Source organism: Pristiophorus japonicus, chromosome 11, assembly GCF_044704955.1.
Source record: "Pristiophorus japonicus isolate sPriJap1 chromosome 11, sPriJap1.hap1, whole genome shotgun sequence".
Taxonomy (NCBI): domain Eukaryota; kingdom Metazoa; phylum Chordata; class Chondrichthyes; family Pristiophoridae; genus Pristiophorus; species Pristiophorus japonicus.
In genome coordinates, this window is record NC_091987.1 from 165,984,702 (window position 1) to 166,008,511 (window position 23,810).

The 23,810-nt window shown below is 47.9% G+C and overlaps 2 protein-coding genes across 6 annotated transcripts in view; one reads left to right on the forward strand and one right to left on the reverse strand.

Annotated features, from left to right (window-relative positions):
• nfrkb (nuclear factor related to kappaB binding protein) overlaps window positions 1-14,886 on the forward strand; it is an 84,670-nt gene extending 69,784 nt beyond the window's left edge. For all 4 annotated transcript variants that reach the window (XM_070894244.1, XM_070894247.1, XM_070894246.1 and 1 more), the window contains exons 24-26: window positions 9,174-9,280; window positions 12,221-12,356; window positions 14,528-14,886. In XM_070894244.1, coding sequence (XP_070750345.1) covers window positions 9,174-9,280; window positions 12,221-12,356; window positions 14,528-14,650 — 366 coding nt within the window. In that variant the 3' untranslated portion in view covers window positions 14,651-14,886. The remainder of the gene's footprint in view (window positions 1-9,173; window positions 9,281-12,220; window positions 12,357-14,527) is intronic.
• A 4,735-nt stretch (window positions 14,887-19,621) lies between these two features.
• The window catches only part of tmem45b (transmembrane protein 45B), an 81,329-nt gene continuing 77,140 nt past the window's right edge, over window positions 19,622-23,810 (reverse strand). For both annotated transcript variants that reach the window (XM_070894249.1, XM_070894248.1), the window contains exons 4-6: window positions 22,931-23,115; window positions 20,865-21,010; window positions 19,622-20,369 (exon numbers count right to left, since the gene is read on the reverse strand). In XM_070894249.1, coding sequence (XP_070750350.1) covers window positions 20,270-20,369; window positions 20,865-21,010; window positions 22,931-23,115 — 431 coding nt within the window. In that variant the 3' untranslated portion in view covers window positions 19,622-20,269. The remainder of the gene's footprint in view (window positions 20,370-20,864; window positions 21,011-22,930; window positions 23,116-23,810) is intronic.

The window sequence follows — 23,810 nt, forward strand, 5'->3', positions numbered from 1 at the left end:
GCAAACACTCCCCCCAGGACATTGGTTCCGGTTCTGCCTAGGTGCAGACCGTCCGGTTTGTACTGGTCCCACCTCCCCCAGAACCAGTTCCAATATCCCAGGAATTTGAATCCCTCCCTTTTGCACCACTCCTCAAGCCACGTATTCATCTGGGCTATCCTGCGATTCCTACTCTGACTAGCACGTGGCACTGGTAGCAATCCTGAGATTACTACTTTTGAGGTCCTACTTTTTAATTTAGCTCCTAGCTCCCTAAATTCGTCTCGTAGGACCTCATCCCGTTTTTTACCTAGATTGTTGGTGCCTATGTGCACCACGACAACTGGCTGTTCACCCTCCCTTTTCAAAATGTCCTGCATCCGCTCCGAGACATCCTTGACCCTTGCACCAGGGAGGCAACATACCATCCTGGAGTCTCTGTTGCGGCCGCAGAAACGCATATCTATTCCCCTTACAATCGAATCCCGTATCACTATAGCTCTCCCACTCTTTTTCCTGCCCTCCTGTGCAGCAGAGCCACCCACGGTGCCATGAACTTGGCTGCTGCTGCCCTCCCCTCAACTGTACCCAAAGCAGTGTATCTGTTTTGCAGGGGGATGACCGCAGGGGACCCCTGCACTACCTTCCTTGCACTGCTCTTCCTGTTGGTCACCCATTTACTATCTGGTTGTGTACCCTTTACCTGCGGTGAGACCAACTCACTAAACGTGCTATTCACGTCATTCTCAGCATCATGCAGGCTTCAGAGTGAATCCACCCGCAGCTCCAGTGCCGCAATGCTGTCCATTAGGAGCTGGAGGCGGATACACTTCCCGCACACATAGTCGACAGGGATACTGGTAACGTCCCTGACTTCCCACATCACCCATTTCCCTCTGTTACCCTGCTTCCCCAGTGCTCCCTGTCAGTTCTCTGCTCGGGTGTGTAATGTTTCTAAACAACACTCACTTTTCTGCCATGTTTTCCCTCTAACAGTGCTGTGCTGTCCAGTCCAGGTTCCTCAGCTCACCCCTTGCTATCCAGCTTCCTGAAGTTGACTGCTTCGATTGTACTCCTCTTTCCCACTGTGAGCCGAGCCTGAAACCACCCATATTGTGGTCGCTGTTCCCAAGGTCTCGGACTCTGACCTGCTCTCCTATTGCCTGGCTGTTGCTGGGGTTCTTTTACCAGAGCATCCCTGTAACAATCCAGGATCGTGCTTTGATCCAGGCCTCTGATATTGTAGCCTCCATCTCCACCAAGGACCTCCAGGCCTCCTATTTTATTGTCAGACTCCTTGCTTTATATGTTGAACTTTGAAGCATCCATCTCCCCACTCATTAGACAGATGTATTTCCCTGTATCCTCACACACCTCAAATTTACCTGTATCAGTGTTGGCACCTTCATCATTCTGTCGCAGTCCTTGATCTGTGCCACAATCCAGCTTCTGCACCCATTCTACCTCCATTTCCCTCTTGCTCCCAGCCTCATTCGTTCAATTCTCTCTTTGCCCGCCCCCCCACCAGCATTATTAGTTTAATCCCGCCCACCCAGCCTTATTTACCCTCTCTGCGAGGACACTTGTACGAGTCCGATTCATCGCTTGTCCCAGTGTCCCTCGGAATCTGAAACCTCCCATCTACACCATCTTTGGGGCCACCTGTTGACATGTCTAACCTGCCTCTCCCTCCTTTGTCCAGCATGTGACCCCAGGAGTTATCCTGCAGTTCCTACCCTCAAAGTCTTTCCATCCAGTCTCAAACTCTCTCCCCAGTGCTTCCATCCTACCCACTTGACAGACAACATCCGGCTGCTTCCCCTCCCTTAGCACAAGTTTTCCCACCTGCTCTGTTACGTTCCTTATTCTGGCACCTGGGAGGCATCAGATCATTCAGGATTCCTGGTCTCGGCTACGAAATAGGCTGCCTATCCCCCAATTAAAGGAACGCACAACTCGCAGCCCCCTGATCTCGTGGTTCGTATATCTTCTCTAAGTGCAAACTATAGCTCCATGGTGCCGTGATGTTATTCTCGATAAGTGCCTCTGTCCTTATTATAGGTATCAAAAACTGTTTTCCCATTGGCCAATTGCAGCCAGGCATGCTTTCCCTGTACTGGATCCTCATCCCTCACTTACAGTTCCCCAAATCCCTTCCTCTGCTTCACTGTTTCCGTCTATCTGTGGATGACTACCTTCTAGAACGTGTCTCCCAGAAACCTTTGGTTCCCATGTATGCTGCAGTGTAGCCAGCTGGTCCTGGAGCTCAACATACAGAGGGGATTGATCAGGATATTGCCGGGTCTGGAGAATTTTAGCTATGAGGAAAGATTGGATAGGCTGGGTTTGTTTTCTTTGGGAAAGCGCAGGCTGAGGGGAGATCTTACTGAGGTGTATAAAATTATGAGGGGCCTGTATAGTGTGGATAGGAAGGACCTGTTTCCCTTAGCAAAGGGGTCAACAACCAGGGGGCATAGATATAAAGTCATTGGTAGAAGGATTAGAGGGGCGATGAGAACTTTTTTCACCCAGAGGGTAGTGGGGGTCTGGAACTCACTCCCTGAAAGGGTGGTAGAGGCAGAAACCCTCACCACATTTAAAAAGTACTTGGCTGTGCACTTGAAGTGCCGTAACCTACAGGGCTACGGACCAAGAGCTGGAAAGTGGGATTAGGCTGGATAGCTCTTGATCGGTCAGCACAGACACGATGGGGGTCTATTTCCGTGCTGTAAATTTCCCTGATTCTGTGTTCGTGTAACGTGATCTGCCCACGTTACACGATGGCTGGGAGAACGTTTAAGGCAGGTGCACACTACTTTCAATAAGACTTCTCTCAAAGATATGTAATGAGGCAGATTTCTTCTGATTCATACGGTGCAGACTGAGTGAAAGTTATAGCCTTCCATAATAAGGCTTCTTTATAATAAGAATATACAAAAATTACACTTTTATACAGATTTATAGCAATCTAATAGGATTATTAGAAGAAGAAACAAATAGTAATACCATTGTTTAAAAGCATGAACTACTTCTCACTTGTGTGTAGATAAAATTCAAACATAAAACTTTGGTTCGAAGGGTATTTAAAGTCTCAAACTGGATGTTGCCACAGTTGACGGAGCTTTCTACTTTGACTCGAAGGCCACTGTTAAGTGTTTGTAGCAGACAACATGTAATTAAAGAAACAGGACGTTAAGCATTGTGCTAATTATGCAAAAAATGGCAGTTACAATTTGCAGAGCGTAATGTAACTTAACAAAGGCTGAACAGCAGTTTTTACCCAAAATAAAGGAGTGCTTAAGACCCTGTAACCGGCAACTTTGAAATTGACATGCATGCAAATAGACAATGCTTATCGTTTTTGGCCAATATAAGTGACTGTCTATTTTAAACACAAGTGTTTTAAGTTGGTGTGGACTCCATCACTGTGAAGGCATATTCAGAAATCTGCAAACATGACACCAGTTAACTTTGTAGTTAAGCTACTTCATTTTAAAAAGCAACCCGATCAGCACCACCCTCACCACCGCTCCGTTATATCTCAACCCTCACCACCGCTCCGTTATATCTCAACCCTCACCACCGCTCCGTTATATCTCAACCCTCACCACCGCTCCGTTATATCTCACAACCCTCACCACCGCTCCGTTATATCTCACAACCCTCACCACCGCTCCGTTACATCTCACAACCCTCACCACCGCTCCGTTATATCTCACAACCCTCACCACCGCTCCGTTATATCTCACAACCCTCACCAAGGCTCCGTTATATCTCAACCCTCACCACCGCTCCGTTATATCTCACAACCCACACCACCGCTCCGTTATATCTCACAATCCTCACCAAGGCTCCGTTATATCTCAACCCTCACCACCGCTCCGTTATATCTCACAATCCTCACCACCGCTCCGTTATATCACATAACCCTCACCAAGGCTCCGTTATATCTCACAACCGCTCCGTTTTATCTCACAACCCTCACCACCGCTCTGTTATATCTCACAACCCTCACCACCGCTCTGTTATATCTCACAACCCTCACCACCGCTCTGTTATATCTCTCAACCCTCACCACCGCTTCGTTATATCACATAACCCTCACCACCGCTCCGTTATATCTCACAACCCTCACCAAGGCTCCGTTATATCTCACAACCGCTCCGTTTTATCTCACAACCCTCACCACCGCTCTGTTATATCTCACAACCCTCACCACCGCTCTGTTATATCTCTCAACCCTCACCACCGCTTCGTTATATCACATAACCCTCACCACCGCTCCGTTATATCACATAACCCTCACCAAGGCTCCGTTATATCTCACAACCCTCACCACCGCTCTGTTTTATCTCACAACCCTCACCACCGCTCTGTTATATCTCACAACCCTCACCAAGGCTCCGTTTTATCTCACAACCCTCACCACCGCTCTGTTATATCTCACAACCCTCACCACCGCTCTGTTATATCTCACAACCCTCACCACCGCTCCGTTATATCACATAACCCTCACCACCGCTCCGTTATATCTCACAACCCTCACCAAGGCTCCGTTATATCTCACAACCGCTCCGTTTTATCTCACAACCCTCACCACCGCTCTGTTATATCTCTCAACCCTCACCACCGCTCCGTTATATCACATAAACCTCACCAAGGCTCCGTTATATCTCACAACCCTCACCACCGCTCCGTTATATCTCAACCCTCACCAAGGCTCCGTTATGTCACACAACCCTCACCACCGCTCCGTTATATCTCAACCCTCACCACTGCTCCGTTATATCTCTCAACCCTCACCACTGCTCCGTTATATCTCACAACCCTCACCACTGCTCCGTTATATCTCACAACCCTCACCAAGGTTCCGTTATATCGCACAACCCTCACCACCGCTCCGTTATGTCACACAACCCTCACCAAGGCTCCGTTATATCACAAAAACGTCACTAAGCTTGTTAAATCAGCACACTTGCAGCACTGTCACCAATGTTCGTTCAGGCCCACGCATTGCATTATCTTTCAGTAATAACTCCCTTTGCCTGTCACCCCTGGTATCGCAGAGCTGTGTGTTCTGCCTTTCTTTAAAGGGGCAGCCTGCTGCTTGGAAGAGAAAACAGATTCTTCCCCACTCGGCAGACATCCAATCACGTTATTGATGGATGTGACAAAAGTGAAGTATTTGTGTTCCATTTTGATTGGTGCTGTCTCCTTAAATTCAATCCCAATACACGAGGATAGAAATTCTGCAGGAGACCTCCCAATGTCCTGTCAACGCTGGCCGAAGATCGGCAAGATGTGTGTCTTCAGGCTTTGCACCAAAGTTATGGCGGGAGTTTAGGAAAACTGCAAGGAAGTTCTTCTTCAGAGAGTTTAACAGCATGCTAAGTCAGAATCTCATCAATGTTTCACGTTTCATTGATTGTAAGAACATAAGAATTAGGAGCAGGAGTCGGCCATTCGGACTCTCGAGCCTGCTCCGCCATTCAATAAATTATGGCTGATCTTCTACCTCAACTCCACTTTCCTGTACTAAACATAGAAACATAGAAAATAGGTGCAGGAGTAGGCCATTCGGCCCTTCTAGCCTGCACCGCCATTCAATGAGTTCATGGCTGAACATTCAACTTCAGTACCCCATTCCTGCTTTCTCGCCATACCCCTTGATCCCACTAGTAGTAAGGACCTCATCTAACTCCTTTTTGAATATATTTAGTGAATTGGCCTCAACAACTTTCTGTGGTAGAGAATTCCACAGGTTCACCACTCTCTGGGTGAAGAAGTTCCTCTGCATCTCGGTCCTAAATGGCTTACCCCTTATCCTTAGACTGTGACCTCTGGTTCTGGACTTCCCCAACATTGGGAACATTCTTCCTGCATCTAACCTGTCTAACCCCGTCAGAATTTTAAATGTTTCTATGAGGTCCCATCTCATTCTTCTGAACTCCAGTGAATACAAGCCCAGTTGATCCAGTCTTTCTTGATAGGTCAGTCCTGCCATCCCGGGAATCAGTCTGGTGAACCTTCGCTGCACTCCCTCAATAGCAAGAATGTCCTTCCTCAGGTTAGGAGACCAAAACTGTACACAATACTCCAGGTGTGGCCTCACCAAGGCCCTGTACAACTGTAGCAACACCTCCCTGCCCCTGTACTCAAATCCCCTTGCTATGAAGACCAACATGCCATTTGCTTTCTTAACCGCCTGCTGCACCTGCATGCCAACCTTCAATGACTGATGTACCATGACACCCAGGTCTCTTTGCACCTCCCCTTTTCCTAATCTGTCACCATTCAGATAATAGTCTGTCTCTCTGTTTTTACCACCAAAGTGGATAACCTCACATTTATCCACATTATACTTCATCTGCCATGCATTTGGCCACTCACCTAACCTATCCAAGTCGCTCTGCAGCCTCACAGCATCCTCCTCGCAGCTCACACTGCCACCCAACTTAGTGTCATCCGCAAATTTGGAGATACTACATTTAATCCCCTCGTCTAAATCATTAATGTACAGTGTAAACAGCTGGGGCCCCAGCACAGAACCTTGCGGTACCCCACTAGTCACTGCCTGCCATTCAGAAAAGTACCCATTTACTCCTACTCTTTGCTTCCTGTCTGACAACCAGTTCTCAATCCATGTCAGCACACTACCCCCAATCCCATGTGCTCTAACTTTGCACATCAATCTCTTGTGTGGGACCTTGTCGAACGCCTTCTGAAAGTCCAAATATACCACATCAACTGGTTCTCCCTTATCCACTCTACTGGAAACATCCTCAAAAAATTCCAGAAGATTTGTCAAGCATGATTTCCCTTTCACAAATCCATGCTGACTTGGACCTATCATGTCACCTCTTTCCAAATGCACTGCTATGATATCCTTAATAATTGATTCCATCATTTTACCCACTACCGATGTCAGGCTGACCGGTCTATAATTCCCTGTTTTCTCTCTCCCTCCTTTTTTAAAAACTATCCCCATATCCCTTGATTCCCTTAATATCCAAATATCTATCGATCTCTGTTTTGAATATACTCAAAGACTGAGCCTCCACAGCCCTCTCGGGTAGAGAATTCCAAAGATTTACCACCCTCTTAGTGAAGAAATTCTCCTCATCTCAGTACTAAATGGCCAATCCCTTATTCTGAGCCTGTGACCCTTGGCTCTAGACTCCCCAGCCAGGGTAAAACACCCTCCCTGCTTCTACCCTGTCGAGTCCTATAAGAATTGTGTATGTTTGAATGAGATCACCTCTCATTCTTCTGAACTCTAGAGAATGTAGGCCTCGTCTACTCTATCTCTCCTCATAGGACAATCCCCCCCATCCCAGGAATCAGTCTGGTGAACCTTCGTTGCACTCCCTCTATAGCAAGTATATCCTTCCTGAGGTAAGGAGACCAAAACTGTACACACTACTCCAGGTGTGGTCTCACCAGGGCCCTGTATAATTGCAGTAAAACATGTTTACTCAAATCTTCTTGTAATAAAGGCCAACATACTATTTGCTTTCTGCATGTTAACTTTCAGTGATTGGCGTACAAGGTCCCTCTGAACACCAACATTTCCCAATTTCTCACCATTTAAAAACATATTCTTTTTCTATTTTCCTACCAAAGTGGATAACTTCACATTTTTCCACATGATATTCCATTTGCCATGTTCTTGCCCACTCCCTTAGCCTGTCAATAAACCCTTGAAGTCTCTGCATCCTCCTGTAGGCTGGAATAAGGACTAATTTAAACTTTCACCATGCTGTGTGAATTGTTCAGTTTGTAAATTACTGCTTTTAAATTTGAATAGTAAGAAATTCAAACTGCAAGGATGTGCCAGCACCATTTCCTGGGATATAAAGGGAACTGCTCTGTTTAAATTCCAGTCTGCTTGAAATTCTCAAGGAATCCATCAGTCTGAAAGAGAAAAGTCAATTTGAATTTTCAAGAAATGAATTTGATTAATTTGGGCTGCTGCAGTGGTAAGAAATTCTAGAAATAGAAACACACTTAAAATGAGCCTAGAGCTGCAATCTTTTCAGAATGTTGTGCACTCACTGTTGGGTGGAAGGATGCCTCCTGTAGATATGTAACTGTTATATGACTCTTACTTATGCGCTTGTTCATCTTTTGCAAAAGTAAGTTTGATATTTAAACTTAAAATTAGGTCTGATGTGATGCTTAACTGTTTCTGAAAACAGGTGAGAGGTCTTATGGATAAATCTAGTAGCTGAAAGCATTTGCTGAACACTCCATTCTCTATATGCTGTCACTCTGCTTCCCTGACATCCACGAGCCACAATCTCCTCCAACGGCATCATTTTAATCTCCCACCACAAACTTTGGATCCTTGCTGCTGATTCCCTGGCCACTGTTTCAGGCTGAACCAGATTTTTGCAAACCTTGAAGCCCTATTATACCCTGTGCTGAGCCTACTTCCAAATTGCAATATTAACCGTCTCTGCCCCTACTTCAGCCCGTCTGCTGCTGAAATCTTCATCCATGCTTTTGCCACCTCTAGACGCGACTATTCCACTGCTCTCTCTGCTGACCTCCCATCCTCTAACTCCCATAAACTGCAGTCCATCCAAAACTCCGCTTTCCGTATCCCATCCCATTCACCCATCACTCTTGTCCTCGCTGACCAACATTGGCATCCGGTACTACCTGGGAAGTCTGGGAGTGAGTGTGTGCCAGGGTTTGTATATAGCAGGTCTAGGAGTGAGTGTGTACCAGGAGGTTGTGTATATAGCAGGTCTAAGAGTGAGTGTATGCTAGGAGGTTGTATATAGTGGGTCTGAGAGTGAGTGCGTACCAGGGTTTGTATATAGCGGGTCTGGGAGTGATTTGGGAATGTACCAGATTTGATATATAACAGAATCTGTGTACTGGTTTTCTATAAAGTATGCTCTGGGGGTGACACTGTATCAGGGGCTGGTATATAGTGTGAAATGGAGTAACTGTAGGATTAGCATATAGCGAGGTATGAGCGTTACTGCACCGGAAGTTTTTAATCGTGGGTCTGGGAGTTACACTGAAAAACCTACTGTCCCGTTGCTTATTTGTTTATTCCGGTAGAGTGATGTCCAGTGAGTGAGGAAGATATTGCCCCCAGTCAGTAACCCGGAATGCATTACAGCACTGGCACCATGTTACTGGTGATGACCTGATGATTTGTTTCTGATTCCTTTCTGCAGGCCAAGCTGCCCGCTACAATAACCGTGCCTTTATCAGTACTGAACCAACCCCTCAAAGGAAAAGGGGTGATGGCAGGACCAATCATCAAGGGCAACCTCGGGGCAAAGTAAGTGGTACCTCGGATAAAGTTCATATGGTCAGTGATACCTGGGATAAAGTGGGCGGGGTCAGTGATCCCGGGGATAAAGTGGGTGGGGTCTGTGATCCTGGCCCTGGGGTAAAGTGGGCGGGGCCTGTGATCCCGGGGATACAGTGGGCGGGGTCAGTGAACCCAGGGATAAAGTGGGCGGGGTCAGTGATCCCAGGGATCAAGTGGGCGGGGTCAGTGATCCCAGTTGTAAAGTGGGTGGGATCAGTGATCAAGGGGATAAAGTGGGTGGGGTCTGTGATCCCTGGGATGAAGTGGGTGGGGTCTGTGAGCCCTGTGATAAAGTGGGCGGGGTCAGTGATACCTGGGATAAAGTGGGCAGGGTCAGTGATACCTGGGATAAAGTGGGCGGGGTCTGTGATCCCGGGGATAAAGTGAGCGGGGTCTGTGAAACCTGGGATAAAGTGGGCGGGGTCTGTGATCCCTGGGATAAAGTGGGTGGGGTCTGTGATCCCTGGGATAAAGTGGGCGGGGTCAGTGATACCTGGGATATAGTGGGCGGTGTCTGTGATCCCGGGCCTGGGGTAAAGTGGGCGGGGCCTGTGATCCCGGGGATAAAGTGGGCAGGGTCAGTGATACCTGGGATAAAGTGGGTGGAGTCAGTGATCCCTGGGATAAAGTGGGTGGGGTCAGTGATACCTGGGATTTAGTGGGCGGGGTCTGTGATCCCGGGCCTGGGGTAAAGTGGGCGGGGCCTGTGATCCCGGGGATAAAGTGGGCAGGGTCAGTGATACCTGGGATAAAGTGGGCGGAGTCAGTGATCCCGGGGATAAAGTGGGCGGGGTCCGTAATCCCGGTGGTAAAGTGGGTGGGGTCAGTGATCAAGTGGATAAAATGGGCAGGGTCAGTGTTACCGGGGATAAAGTGGGCGGAGTCAGTGATCCCGGGGATAAAGTGGGCGGGGTCAGTGATACCGGGGATAAAGTGGGCGGGGGCAGATTCAATCGTGGCTTTCAAAAGGGAATTAAATAAGTACCTGAAGCAAACGGAGGTGCAGGGCTCCGGGGAAAGAGCGAGGGAGTGGGACTGGCTGACGTGCTTTTACAGAGAGCTGGCACGGGCTGAATGGCCTCCTAAGCTGTAACCATTCTATGATTCCTTTTAAAATTATTTATGGAATTGATATCCACGACCTTTTCAGGTAGAGCGTTCCAGATCCTGACCACGGAGTGAAAATATTTCTCCTCATCTCCCCTCTCGATCTTTTGCCATTGATTTTGAATCTGTGTCCACTCACCATGGGGAATAGTTTTTCTCTCTTAAAGCCTCTCATCATCTTGAAGTGACCAATAGAGGTTTTCACATGTTCTAGCATTTTCTCTGTTCTAAGGAGACCAGTCCTAACTTTTCCAACCTCTCCTCATGACGGAAATCCTTCACCCCTGGTAACATCCTGGTGAATCCCCTCTGTACCCTTTCCTGACATGTGCTGCCCAGATTTGTCCACAATACTCCTGCTGAGACCTAACCAGTGATTTATCAAGTTCTAGCATGATCACCTTGCTTTTATAATCTATTCCTCAGTCCAGTACTAGTCTGAGGCCATCGCCCTGAAGCTAGTCTCTGCTGTCAGACCCCACGTGCAAAGCCGATGTGAAATTAAACCTTACAAACCAGAAAGATCAGATTCTTTTATCAGTATGTGCTGAGTTAGGCAAACCGGGATTAAAAGGGTTAAATAATGAGGACCAGTTGCATACCCCAGGCTTGTAATTCCTTCAGTATCGAGGATTAACGGGTGATATAATTGAGGTGTTTAAGACGATTAAAGGAGTTGATAGGATAGATTTAAAAAAAAGAGACTTGCATTAATATAGCGCCTTTAACGACCTCAGGACACCCCAAAGCGCTTTACAGCCAATGAAGTAATTTTGAAGTGTGGTCACTTGTAATGTGGGAAACACGACACCAGTTGCGCACAGCAAGCTCCCACGGACAGCAGCGTGATGACGACCAGATAATCTGTTTTTGTTAGTTGATGGAGGGATAAATATTGGCCAGGATACCGAGGGTAACCCCCCTGCTCTTCAAAATAGTGCCATGGGATCTGTTGGGTCCACCCGAGATTGCAGACGGGGCCTAGGTTTAACGTCCCATCCAAAAGACAGCACCTCCGACAGTGCAGCACTTCCTCAGCACTGCGCTGGGGTCAGTCTAGATTTTTGTGCTCAAGTCTCTGGAGTGGGACTTGAACACACAATCTTCTGACTCAGAAAGAGGGTAACCCACTGAGCCACAGCGGACACGTAGCGAGTTCTGCACTCCCCTCTGGTGGGGGAGTGCAGAACAAAGGGGTATAACCTTAAAATTAGAGCCAGGCCGTTCAGGCGTGATGTCAGGAAGCACTTATTCACACATGGGGCAGTGGAGATCTAGAACTCTCTCCCCAAAAAGCTGTTGAGGCTGGGGGTGAATTGAAAATGTCAAAACTGAGATTGATTTTTTTTGGGTTAGAGTGTTAAGGGATAGGGAACCAAGGTGGGTATATGGAGTTGAGATACAAATCAGCCATGACCTCATTGAATGGCTGACAGGCTTGAGGGGCTGACTGGCCTTCTCCTGTTCTGGTGCTCCCTAATCTGTTTAGGAAGATGCAGGAGTGTTTTAATTGGCCTGCAAATGCCTGGATTAGGGAGGGGACCTTCTGGTTGCTGCTGAGTGAGCCTGCTGGGAGCTGTGCCCACCAATGGGGTGATGATCGGGTAGTGACCATCTCAACAGTCATTCTCAGGCCACATGGCCAACAGCCACCTGGGTGGTGGACCAGAGGGTGTCGAACACACATGGAACCTTTCCCAGAGAGACCAAGCCTTTGGGGGAAGACGCGACAACCCTTGTTTGTTTTTGTTGAAGTTCTGAAAATGTATCGGTTTGTGAATGTATTTTATCTCCTCCTAGTATCAGTGGACTTGGCAGAAACATCATTCTAACGACCATGCCAGCAGGGACCAAATTGATTGCCGGGAACAAGCCTGTCAGCTTTGTTACAGCCCAGCAACTCCAGCAGCTCCAACAGCAGGGTCAGGCCACACAGGTAACTGGGGGGAAAGGGGGGAGGGAGGGGGAAAGGGGGGAGAGCGGGAAAGGGTGGGGAGTCGGGGGTGGGGGGGAGGAGCGGGAAAGGGGGAGAGCAGGAAAGGTAAGCTGGGGAGGTGAGGACAGGGGAGAGAGAGCGAGCGGGAAATGGGGAGAGAGAGAGAAAGGGGGGAGCGGGGAGAGCGGGAGCAGGGCAATGGTTTAAAGGTCCAGGAAATAAGTTCATTGTCACTTTTTGACCCACGTTGTTTTGCTTGTTGCTGTTAGTTCTCGTGTCTTTGTGCCGACTGTTTTTAAATAATAATCCCTCCCCCCACTGTTACTGACACTGAGGGGTTTCTCGGGTGACCCCATCCCCCAGTTTGATATGTTTGCTAGGGATTCTGAGGAGGGATGACCGGCAGCACAGGCTCGCGAGGGGCACTCTGTGCCCACGGGCCGGTAACGCTGGTACCTTCACCCCACATCTGCGGAGAGGTGAACATTCCTCCATTTGGTCAGCATCGTAGAGGCTCCTGCACCAGAGGAAGGCCACACAGCAGACCCCTACACTCTGGAATCACTGAATACCTAATGTCTGATGTCTGATGTTTCCTCAGTCACTCAAGTAACAGTTCAGTTAAATCCCCCAATTACACCCCGAGTGCAATGTATTCAAGTTTGCTGACGATACAAAGTTAGGTGGGAAAGTAAGTTGTGAGGACGACACAAAGAGTCTGCAAAGGGATATAAACAGGCTAAGTGAGTGGGCACGAAGGTGGCAGCTGGAGTACAATGTGTTCGAAGTCTTGAGGATTCAGACTTGATACCAATTTGTTACAGTGAATCTATTATTAGGCGGCAGTAATTTGCAGATCTGTATGGTTATTACCCGTTCAGTCGCTGGGCAGAGTAGCGTGTGACATCTTCTTTAGCTAGGTAGGTGCTGGCCCAGCATTATGACCACCTACACAGGCTTGACAACTCTTGTGGATCTTATATCTCAATGCTGAATGTTTGCAATCCCTTTTTTAATCCCCCAAAGTTCTGATCGTTTGACTACCAAAGTTCAATCATGTCTGTCCATGGCAGGTTTGCCCAGTGAGCAAACCAACACATAGTACTTATTGACTCTTCTTTATCTTGTCTGGCATCTTCAACCTCTTGTTCCTCCTCGACCTTGTGTATGACAGGCTTTGCAACAGGATAGGCTTTGCAAGGGCTTTAATCAATAACAGGATGGAGCCCTGGTTTACAGCTAAAATTGATAGTTTGGCAATCTAGCTTAATTTTACAAAAAGCTTACAGTGTCTGCATTAAACCTTTACATTCTTACAAATTTGGGAAAATGTGAGGTTATTCACTTTGGAAGAATAGAAAAACAGAATATTCTTAAATGGTAAGAAACTATTAAATGTTGTTGTTCAGAGAGATTTCGGTGTCCTCGGACAGGAAACACAAAGTTAGCATGCAGATTCAGCAAGCGAATAGAAAGGCAAATGGCATGTTGGCCTTTATTGCAAGGGGGTGGAGTTCAAAAGTAAGGAAGTCTTGCAACAATTGTATAGGGCTTTGGTGAGACCACACAGTTTTGGTCTCCTTAGCTGAGGAAGGGTATACTTCCCTTAGAGGTTGTGCAACGAAGGTTCACTCGATTGATTCCTGGGATAAGGAGGTTGTCCTCTGAGGAGTGATTGAATAGATTGGGCTTATACTCTCTGGAGTTTAGAAGAATGAGAGGTGATCTCATTGAAACATAGGGGAATTGTCAGGGTAGATGCTGAGCAGCTGTTTCCCCTGGCTGGAGAGTCTAGAGCTTGGGGGCATCATCCAGGATAAGTGGCCGTGCATTTTTAGGACTGAGATGAGGAGAAACGTCTTCGCTCAGATTGTTGTGAACCTTTGGAATTCCCTACCCCAGAGGGCTGAGGATGCTCAGTCATCGAGTATATTCAAGGCTGAGATCGATAGAATTTGGTTACTAAGGGAATCATGGGGATCAGACAGGAAAGTGTTGAGGTAGAAGATCAGCCACGATCTTATTGAATGGCGGAACACACTCGAGGGCCGTATGGTCCGCTCCTGCTTCTATTTCTTATGTTCTTATTGTGAGTAATTGCCCCAATAACAGTCCATGAAGGTTTGCTGCCAGAAAGCTGCTCTAACATTGTGTCTGTCTCTTGTACGCAGGTGCGGATCCAGCACCTTCCCGCTTCACAGCTTCACCAAGGAACGGCAATCAGCTGCACCAAACCTATCTCCACTGTCGTCGTGACAACCGCACCATCAGTGAAGCAGCCACAGGACCAGTGATTCTTGGGGCGGGAGTCTCGGACACGAGTGCCGGGATCGATTTATTTATTACCCAGATTTTCCACTGTTTTCTCACTTTTATGATTTTGCATTTCATTGGCAGCTGTGCCCAGTGTTGGGGGGGCCTGCTCCTCTCTCCCCTCGTGTACTGACTCTAATGGTATTCTACTTCAACCTATCAAACGATGTTATTACAAACCTGTACAGTAAATGCAATAAAACAGCTTCTGAATGATGCAGGTGCTGTGACAGGAATCCTTTCTGACTGACAGGACTGCAGGGCATACACTGCAAGCACAGACTGACGCTACATTACACAGGCCAGAGATCCCCGGTCTGTGGCACTGCAATGGGAGTCCTGCAACCTATCTTGTGCCCCTGGGCCAGGGGTGAAACATCAGCATGGGGTCCTGCCCCCAATCACAGGTGAGTCTGCGAGAGTGAGGATGGGATTGGGCCACTATCTGACAATCGCTGAGGCACCATAGGGCAGCTGTTGCAGTGTAACTGTTCCGCTGTGAGAGGCAACACCTTCTGGAGACAGGGAAGCATCCTGTTTTGACAGTTTGCAAGATCCTGTGTGTATACAGTACTGTGGATATAATGGGTATTTATATTGCTTTGTATTGAAGAGCATTTACAGTGCTGAATGTATATTGTTTAAGGTGCTGTTTATATAGTTCTTAGTGTGTATAGTGTTGCATATAGAATGCTGTGTGTATATATGTGTCTGTATAGTGCTGTATACGTTGCTGTTTATAGAAGCCTGTTTATATTACTGCTCTCACAGGAGCTTTCTGTTTGTAGGTGGTTTTGGAAAAAGTAATGTTTCCAGAAGCTCTGTATATCAGGACGCTGGGTATACTTCAGTGACTGTCCCATCGGCTGTGCTCTGTAATGCAAAAGCTACAAATTACTATAAGACTTAAAACTTAAAAGTCCTTATACGTGTTGTTGCCTCCAAAATCCATCTTTTCCACAACTCCATGTTTGAAGTTATCCTCCCTATCTCTGTAATCTCCTCCAGCTCCCCCCCCCCCCCCCATCCCAATCGAGATGTCTGCGCTCCTCAAATTCAGCCCTCTTGAGCATCCCTGATTCTAATTGCTCAATCATTGGTGGCTGTGTCTTCAGTTGCCTAGACCCTAAGCTCGAGAATTCCTTCTCTTAAACCTCTTTCCTCCTTTTAAGATATCTCTTTCTTTGGCTCCGTCTCGTGTGTGTGTGTGTGTGTGTATCAATCCCAAACTAATTCCAGGCCTCTCTCCCCATAGCCCTGTATCAATCCCAAACTAATTCCACTGCCCTGCTCTCTCCCCATAGCCCTGTATCTATCATTAACTATTCCCGCTCACTCCCCAAAGCTCTGTACCAATCCCAAACTAATCCCACTGCCCCACTCTCTCCCCATAGCCCTGTATCAATCCCAAACTAATCCCACTGCCCCGCACTCTCCCCATAGCTCTGTACCAATCCCAAACTAAACCCACTGCCCCGCGCTTCCCCATAGCTCTGTACTAATCCCACTGCCCTGCACTCTCCCCATAGCTCTGTACCAATCCCAAACTAGTCCCACTGCCCTGCACTCTCCCCATAGCTCTGTACCAATCCCAAACTAATCCCACTGCCCCACTCTCTCCCCATAGCCCTGTACCAATCCCAAACTAAACCCACTGCCCCGCGCTCCCCCATAGCTCTGTACTAATCCCACTGCCCTGCACTCTCCCCATAGCTCTGTACCAATCCCAAACTAATCCCACTGCCCTGCACTCTCCCCATAGCTCTGTACCAATCGCAAACTAATCCCACTGCCCCACTCCCCATAGCCCTGTATCAATCCCAAACTATTCCCACTGCCCCGCTCTCTCCCCATAGCCCTGTACCAATCCCACTGCCCTGCTCTCTCCCCGTCTTCCAGAAATGCCTATTTCTGGCGCTCCTGCAGCCTGGACATTTGCCAATGTGTGGGGCATGGCCCTATGGACGGGGATTCCCGAACTGTCCACACCAAGTGGTGGTGAAGCAGCAGTGTCCAATAAGGGTGGACTTCCTGTGACGTGGGTTGATTTGGGAGGTGACAGCGAGGGTTGCTTAGTGTGACCTTGCACTGGGAGCTGCCTGCCTCCTTCGATGGCTGTATTTTTGTGAAATGTTTGTGCTCCAAGGATTCTCTCAGGGCAGCGTGTGTCGGGAGGGAACCTTTAACGGCTGCTGACTGAACTCATTGCTGCACGAATTCAGCCTATTCCGAACCCATGGGCGTGGAGGCTGTATAGGGGAAGCTGGGGGCTCCCCCTTCCCGATCAGCGTGTTCCCACACCATGCGTGTTGGGCAGTGCACGTCTCCCACACATCACACCCGTGCCTTCTTTAAATCCTTATTGACATGTGTAATTAAAGGTTTCTCTACCTCCCCCCACCCAGGCTGGATTGGTGCATACTCCCAGTTCCCTGTCACTGTTGCATGAAAGAAAGACTTGCATTTCCATAGCGCCTTTCACAATCACTGGACATCTCAAAGCGCTTTACAGCCAATGAAGTACTTTTGAAGTGTAGTCACTGTTGTAATGTGGGAAACACGGCAGCCAACGTGCGCACTGCAAGCTCCCACACACAGCACTGTGATAATGACCAGATAATCTATTGTTATGTTGATTTGAGGGATAAATATTGGCCCCAGGGCACCGGGAATGCCTCCTGCTCATCTTCGAAATAGTGGCATGGGATCTTTTACAGCAGACAGGTTTAACATCCCATCTGAAACGGCACCTCCGACAGTACAGCACTGCACTGGAGTGTCAGCCTAGATTTTTGTGCTCAAGTCCCTGGGGTGGGACTTGAACCCACAACCTTCTGACTCAGAGGCTAGAGTGCTGCCCACTGAGCCACAGCTGACACTTAACCATGCTTTCTCAAGTGGACATAAAAGATCCCGTGGCACTGTTTTGGAGAAGAGCATGGTAACCAGCTGCAGTATTATTGGGTAAGGGGTCATGGTGGCAGGTGCGTGTGAGAGGGGGTAGTAGGAGGCACATGGGTACAGCCTTGCATCCGTCTGGTTCTCCACTCACTGGGCACAGTTGGCCTTTGATCCCGGTGTCCGGGCTATTGGGTGGCAAGCGGGTTATGATTGTTGGCGTCTGCGCTCTCCGCTCGCTGAGGCTGTTTGTGTCTGAGACTTTGCTGGTTCCGCAACATTTCTACTCGCTGCCGACACGTGGTGTCATCACCATAGGCAGTTCCTCGGAATCAAGGAAGACTTGCTTCCACTCTTAGTATGAGTTCTTAGGTGGCTGTACAGTCCAATTCAAGACCCACATTCTCTGTCACAGGTGGGACAGATAGTCGTTGAGGGAAAGGGAGGGTGGGACTGGTTTGCCGCACGCTTCTTCCGCTGCCTGCGCTGGATTTCTGCATGCTCTTGGCGGCGATAGTCGATGAGCTCACGCCCTCCCGGATGCACTTCCTCCACTTAGGGAGGTCTATGGCCAGGGGCTCCCAGGTGTCAGTGGGAATGTCGCACTTTATCAGGGAGGCTTTGAGGGTGTCCTTGTAACGTTTCCTCTGCCCACCCTTGACGTGGTGTATCTCCTGCTTGGTTCCTTATTCCTGCCTCCTGTACGCAGCATGCAGCTGCAGGGTGCGGATCGAGTCACAGGTTGGCCAGTGCGGTTAACCCTGACTGATGTACAGGGTGTGAGTGACGGGAGCAGTTACAACTGCAGCGAGTGTGGGGTGGAATATTAGCCTGCTCATTCATCATTGCTGAATCATCACTGACAGGAACGGCCCACACACCAGCTCAACTGGCTCTGCTAGTCAGACCGGCCAACTATTTTCACAACTTCCTTCAGGCTGAACCTGTTTACCCTACAAAGGAATTCCAGCATGAAGCAGTTGCTAGCCAAGTCCGCCTGGACTGTAGAAACAGCAGCAAGAACAAGAGAGACTGTCGCAGTAACACGAGTGGCTGAACTGCTGTGCTCCTCACCAATCTCCCCGCACTCTCCCCACCCTGCTCCCCGATGTAAACATCAATCCTCCCATCTACACACATCAGTGCTCTCTGCTTCAACCACTCCGTGGCAGCCACTTCCACATTCCCACCACCCTCTGTGTAAAACACATTCCTTCTCAATTCTTTATTTGATCAGTTTGGTGGCTTTCTTATATTTATGTCCCCTTGTTCTGGTCTCACCCACAACTGGAAACAGTTTCTCCAGATCCGACCGATATAAGATTGCCAACTCTGATTGGACATAATGCTGGAGGTTCCATCACATTACCTCCCATCTCCAACCACCCCAACCCCATAAAACAGCCTTCTCCCCCTCCAATATTTCTATGACTAATGAACAAGAAAAGAAAACTTGCATTTCTATAGCGCCTTTCACGACCACTGGATGTCCCAAAGCACTTTACAACCAATGAAGTATTTTTTGAGTGTAGTCACTGTTGTAATGTGGGAAACGCGGAAACCAATTTGTGCACAGCAAGCTCCCACAAACAGCAATGTGGTAATGACCAGATGATCTGTTTTTTAGTGATGTTGATTGAGAGATAAATATTGTCCAGGACACCAGGGAGAACTCCCCTGCTCTTCTTCGAAAAAGTGCCCTGGGATCTTTTACGTCTGCTTGAAAAGGCATATGAGGACTTTGTTTAACGTCTCATCCGAAAGACGGCACCTCTGACAGTGCAGCGCTCCCTCAGCACTGGACTGGAGTGCCAGCCGAGATTTATATGCTTAAGTCATTGGAGTGGAATGGAGAGAGAGTGTGAACTGGAACTAATACACCGAATAGGAAATCGATCACCCGATGGATTAGATTGATCCTGTGACTGCAGCATTACCTGTACTTGTACCAGTGCCTCTGCCATGACCTGTGCCTGCATGTAATGTTGAGCCTCACATGCACTTTAGAGTTCATTCGAATTTTGGAATTTAAAAAATTCATTGTTTATTGGGAAGATAAGGAGTTGTATCAATTTGTGAGGATGAGAGGCTGATCTAGGGAGGGATGGAACTGGTTAAAAACCACTGTATGGTCCAAGACTGGGGCTGACCTTTTGGAATAAAGCTTGTGATGTCCTGCACACCGTCCTGAGTGTTAGAATCAGCTACAAACTATTCATTTTTAACACAAAGTTACTGATATACAGTCATGGGTTGCCGGATGGAATACTGTACATTCTGATATTCCTTCATTGTGAAAATTAATTATTAATATCATTACATATCTCCCAAGTTTCCATCATCAAGAAAGAAATAATTCTAACTCTGATTCTGCCTGTTCACTATTGGAGTTGACAAATGTTATCAATTCCTGACCCCTAAACCCCAATCTGCTGGAGAAGGTGAGTCAGAAATTTATAATGGACATCCCCTGTCCAGATATCCCATTCCTTCAATTCCCAGTGATCAGTATCATTCCACAGGTGGCTTTCCGTTTAGACATTCCCATTCCCTCCCCAGAGCAAGGAGTGAGGCAACAGAGCTGAAGGAACAATCCAAAAGTTTTTAAAAAGTTCAGAATAATTGGTCAGAAATCATCAGCTTCTCGATGTGGATCAAGGAAGGTGCAGGAGGTGCTCCTCGCTCGGTGCTGAGTCTTTACCTCACTCCTCATCAGAACCGTTCAGTAGGAGGACATGTGAGTTCTTCTCCGAGCTCTTCAGCTCCATCGCATCAACTCGCTTCGATTTTACCTTCACAAAGCTGCGAGGAAAGAGGTTTGTTAGTGAGAGGAAGTGTAGACAGCAACCCAACCTGTCGCCATACCCTACCGTCCTGATATCACAACCGGTCCCAGACAGAGGGGTGTGGGGAGGGATTCTCTCGGTTATAGACAATGGGGGATTGCCTGTGTCTGTACCTGGGGCTACTGGGGCCCCTCGTATTCAGTGCCCATCCTTAATTGCCCTTGAGAAGGTGGTGGTAAGCCGCCAGCTTGAACCGCTGCAGTCCGTGTGGTGAAGGTGCTCCCACAGTGCTGTGAGGGAGGGAGTTCTTGGATTTGAGCCAGTGACGAGGTGAGGTTGCTGAGTACTGGGACGACCAGCTTTACTTTCACTGACATATTAAGCAGAGGTTCCGTGGGTTTTTCACCCAATAATTTAACACACTCCTTTTGGTTTGAGAATACCCAGAGCAGGACATGTGATAACTGCAACGCCTCGGGCTCTGACACACAATGTGGCAGTTTGAACTCACCAGTACATCAGCATGTAGTTCATCACCACGATACCCACGGCCACTGCGAAATGCCAGCAGAAGCACAGCGTAATGAACATGATGTTCCCATGGTCATCTTCGTTCCACTTGGGCCCACTGCCGGGAGGGTACAGGATGAAGCCAATCTGAAAGATACAAGACACCTCTTATATTAACACCATGCTCTAACTGTACATTAACACTAAGAACATAAGAAATAGGAGCAGGAGTAGGCCATTTGGCCCCTCTAGTCTGCTCCGCCATTCAATAAGATCATGGCTGATCTGATCTTGGCCTTAACTCCACTTCCCTGCCCATTCCCCATAACCCTTCACTTCCCTATCGTTCAAAAATCTGTCTATCTCCGCCTTAAATATATTCAATGACCCAGCCTCCACAGCTGTAGCAAGACTTCCCTGCTTTTCTACTCTATCCCCTTTGCAATAAAGGCCAACATTCCATTCGCCTTCCTGATTACTTGCTGTACCTGCATACTAACTTTTTGTATTTCATGTACCAGATCCCTCTGTACCTCAGCATTTTTTAATCTCTCCCTATTTAAATAATAATTTGCTTTTTTATTTTTCCTACCAAAGTGGATAACCTCACATTTTCCCACATTATGCTCCAACTGCCAAATTTCTGCCCATTCACTGAGCCTGTCTATATCCCTTAGCAAATTATTTGTGTCCTCCTCACAACTTGCTTTCCCACCCATTTTTGTATCATCAATCTTGGTTATATTACACTCGGTCCCTTCATCCAAGTCATTAATATAGATTGTAAATAGTTGAGGCCCCAGCACTGATCCCTGTGGTACCCCCCTAGTCACTGTTTGCCAACTGGAAAATGATCCATTTATCCCGACACTCTGTTTTCTGTTAGTTAGCCAATCCTCTATCTATGCTAATATATTACCTCCAACCCTGTGAGCTCTTGTGCAGTAACCTTTTATGTGGCACCTTGTCGAATGCCTTCTGGAAATCCAAATACACTGGTTCCCCCTTATCCACCCTGCTCGTTACATCCTCAAAGAACTCCAATAAATTTGTCAAACATGATTTCCCTTTCATAAAACCATGCTGACTCTGCTTGACTGTTAAATTCCATTAATACCCAGTAAGTTAAACTCCACTTGCACACAGAGAGACAGAGAGACATAGAGACATACAGACATACAGAGAGAAACGGTGAGGGGATTGGGTCGGGAGTTAGAAACATAGAAAATAGGTGCACGAGTAGGCCATTCGGACCTTCAAGCCTGCACCGCCATTCAATAAGATCATGGCTGATCATTCCTTCAGTACCCCTTTCCTGCTTTCTCTCCATACCCCTTGATCCCCTTAACCGTAAGAGCCATATCTAACTCCCTCTTGAATATATCCAATGAACTGGCATCAACAAATCTCTGCGGCAGGGAATTCCACAGGTTAACAACTCTCTGAGTGAAGAAGTTTCTCCTCATCTCAGTCCTAAATGGCCTACCCCTATCCTAAGACTATGTCCCCTGGTTCTGGACTTCCCCAACATCGGGAACATTCTTCCCGCATCTAACCTGTCCAGTCCCGTCAGAATCTTATGTTTCTATGAGATCCCCTCTCATCCTTCTAAACTCCAGTGAATAAAGGCCCAGTTGATCCAGTCTCTCCTCAAATGACAGCCCAGCCATCCCTGGAATCAGTCTGGTGAACCTTCACTGCACTCCCTCAATAACAAGAACATCCTTCCTCAGACTAGGAGACCAAAACTGAACACAATATTACAGGTGAGGCCTCACTAAGGCCCTGTACAACTGCAGTAAGACCTCCCTGCTTCTATATTCAAATCCCCTAGCTATAAAGGCCAACATACCATTTGCCTACTTTACTGCCTGCTGTACCTGCATGCCCACTTTCAGTGACTGATGAACCATGACACCCAGGTCTCGTTGCACCTTTGTTGCACCACAGTTGACAGAGAGACACACACACAGAGATGGGGTGGGGGTGGGAGTTGACAGAGAGAGAGACACAGACAGAAAGATGGAGAGGGGGTCGGGCGAGGTCCGTTGTGCAGAAGCTGCTCACCTGCCAGAACCAGGTGCCCTGCAGGATTGCCAGGATACTCCGCAGCAGCTCCAGGATGATGTTGTCTCGCAGGAAAACCTCCATCATTATGATTAAGGAGCCTCCGAACACCGCGGTGAGCAGCAGTGAGTGGATGTGCGTGTCGAGGGCAGGCCGGCTATGGACGTGGTAATAGAATAGGAACCCTGCATAAATGAAGATACATATCAACGATCACTCACACACGTGCTGGTGTATAAACCGTCAATCACACACTTGCTGGTGTATGTAATATTAACCATACGTCTGCTGGAGCTATTTTGCAGGGGAGTGTAAAGTTGTCACTGTCACCACCATATTCGATCGCTCCCGATGTGAGATGGTGTTGGCAGGTCTATCCCCGAGTACCTGTTCCAAGTGTTTCAGTCAGCATGTGACCATTCTGGGATGAAAGCGGAGCTTCAGCATGAGGGAACTTTCCATTCTATATTTATTTTTTGTGCCTTTAGCTAAACAGGTGAGTAGGTTTTAAAACGGGCTTTGTGGAGCTTAATTTTTACAAGACTGCTTTTGTCTTAGGATCAGGAGAGAAACCAATACACAGAACCGTCCCAAGAATGTCCACAGAGTCCATGGACACGGAGGGGGCGGGGGCTGGAGTTTTCTCTTGCTGCCACTGCGCTGACCTCATCATAAACCCAACCATTGCCTGGGGTGGGTGCTCACAGAACATACTGCATCCCACAGGGACATCACTCACTTCCCCCTCCCTGGGGATGGAATCCCACAGGATCACGGTCACCAGCAGGGAGTGTGCTGGGACTCTGCTGGTGCTGCAGAGGCAGAGGGAATTTAAAGGAGGTGGAAAAGAGGATTTTCTTTAGGCCTCGTGCGTTGGAGG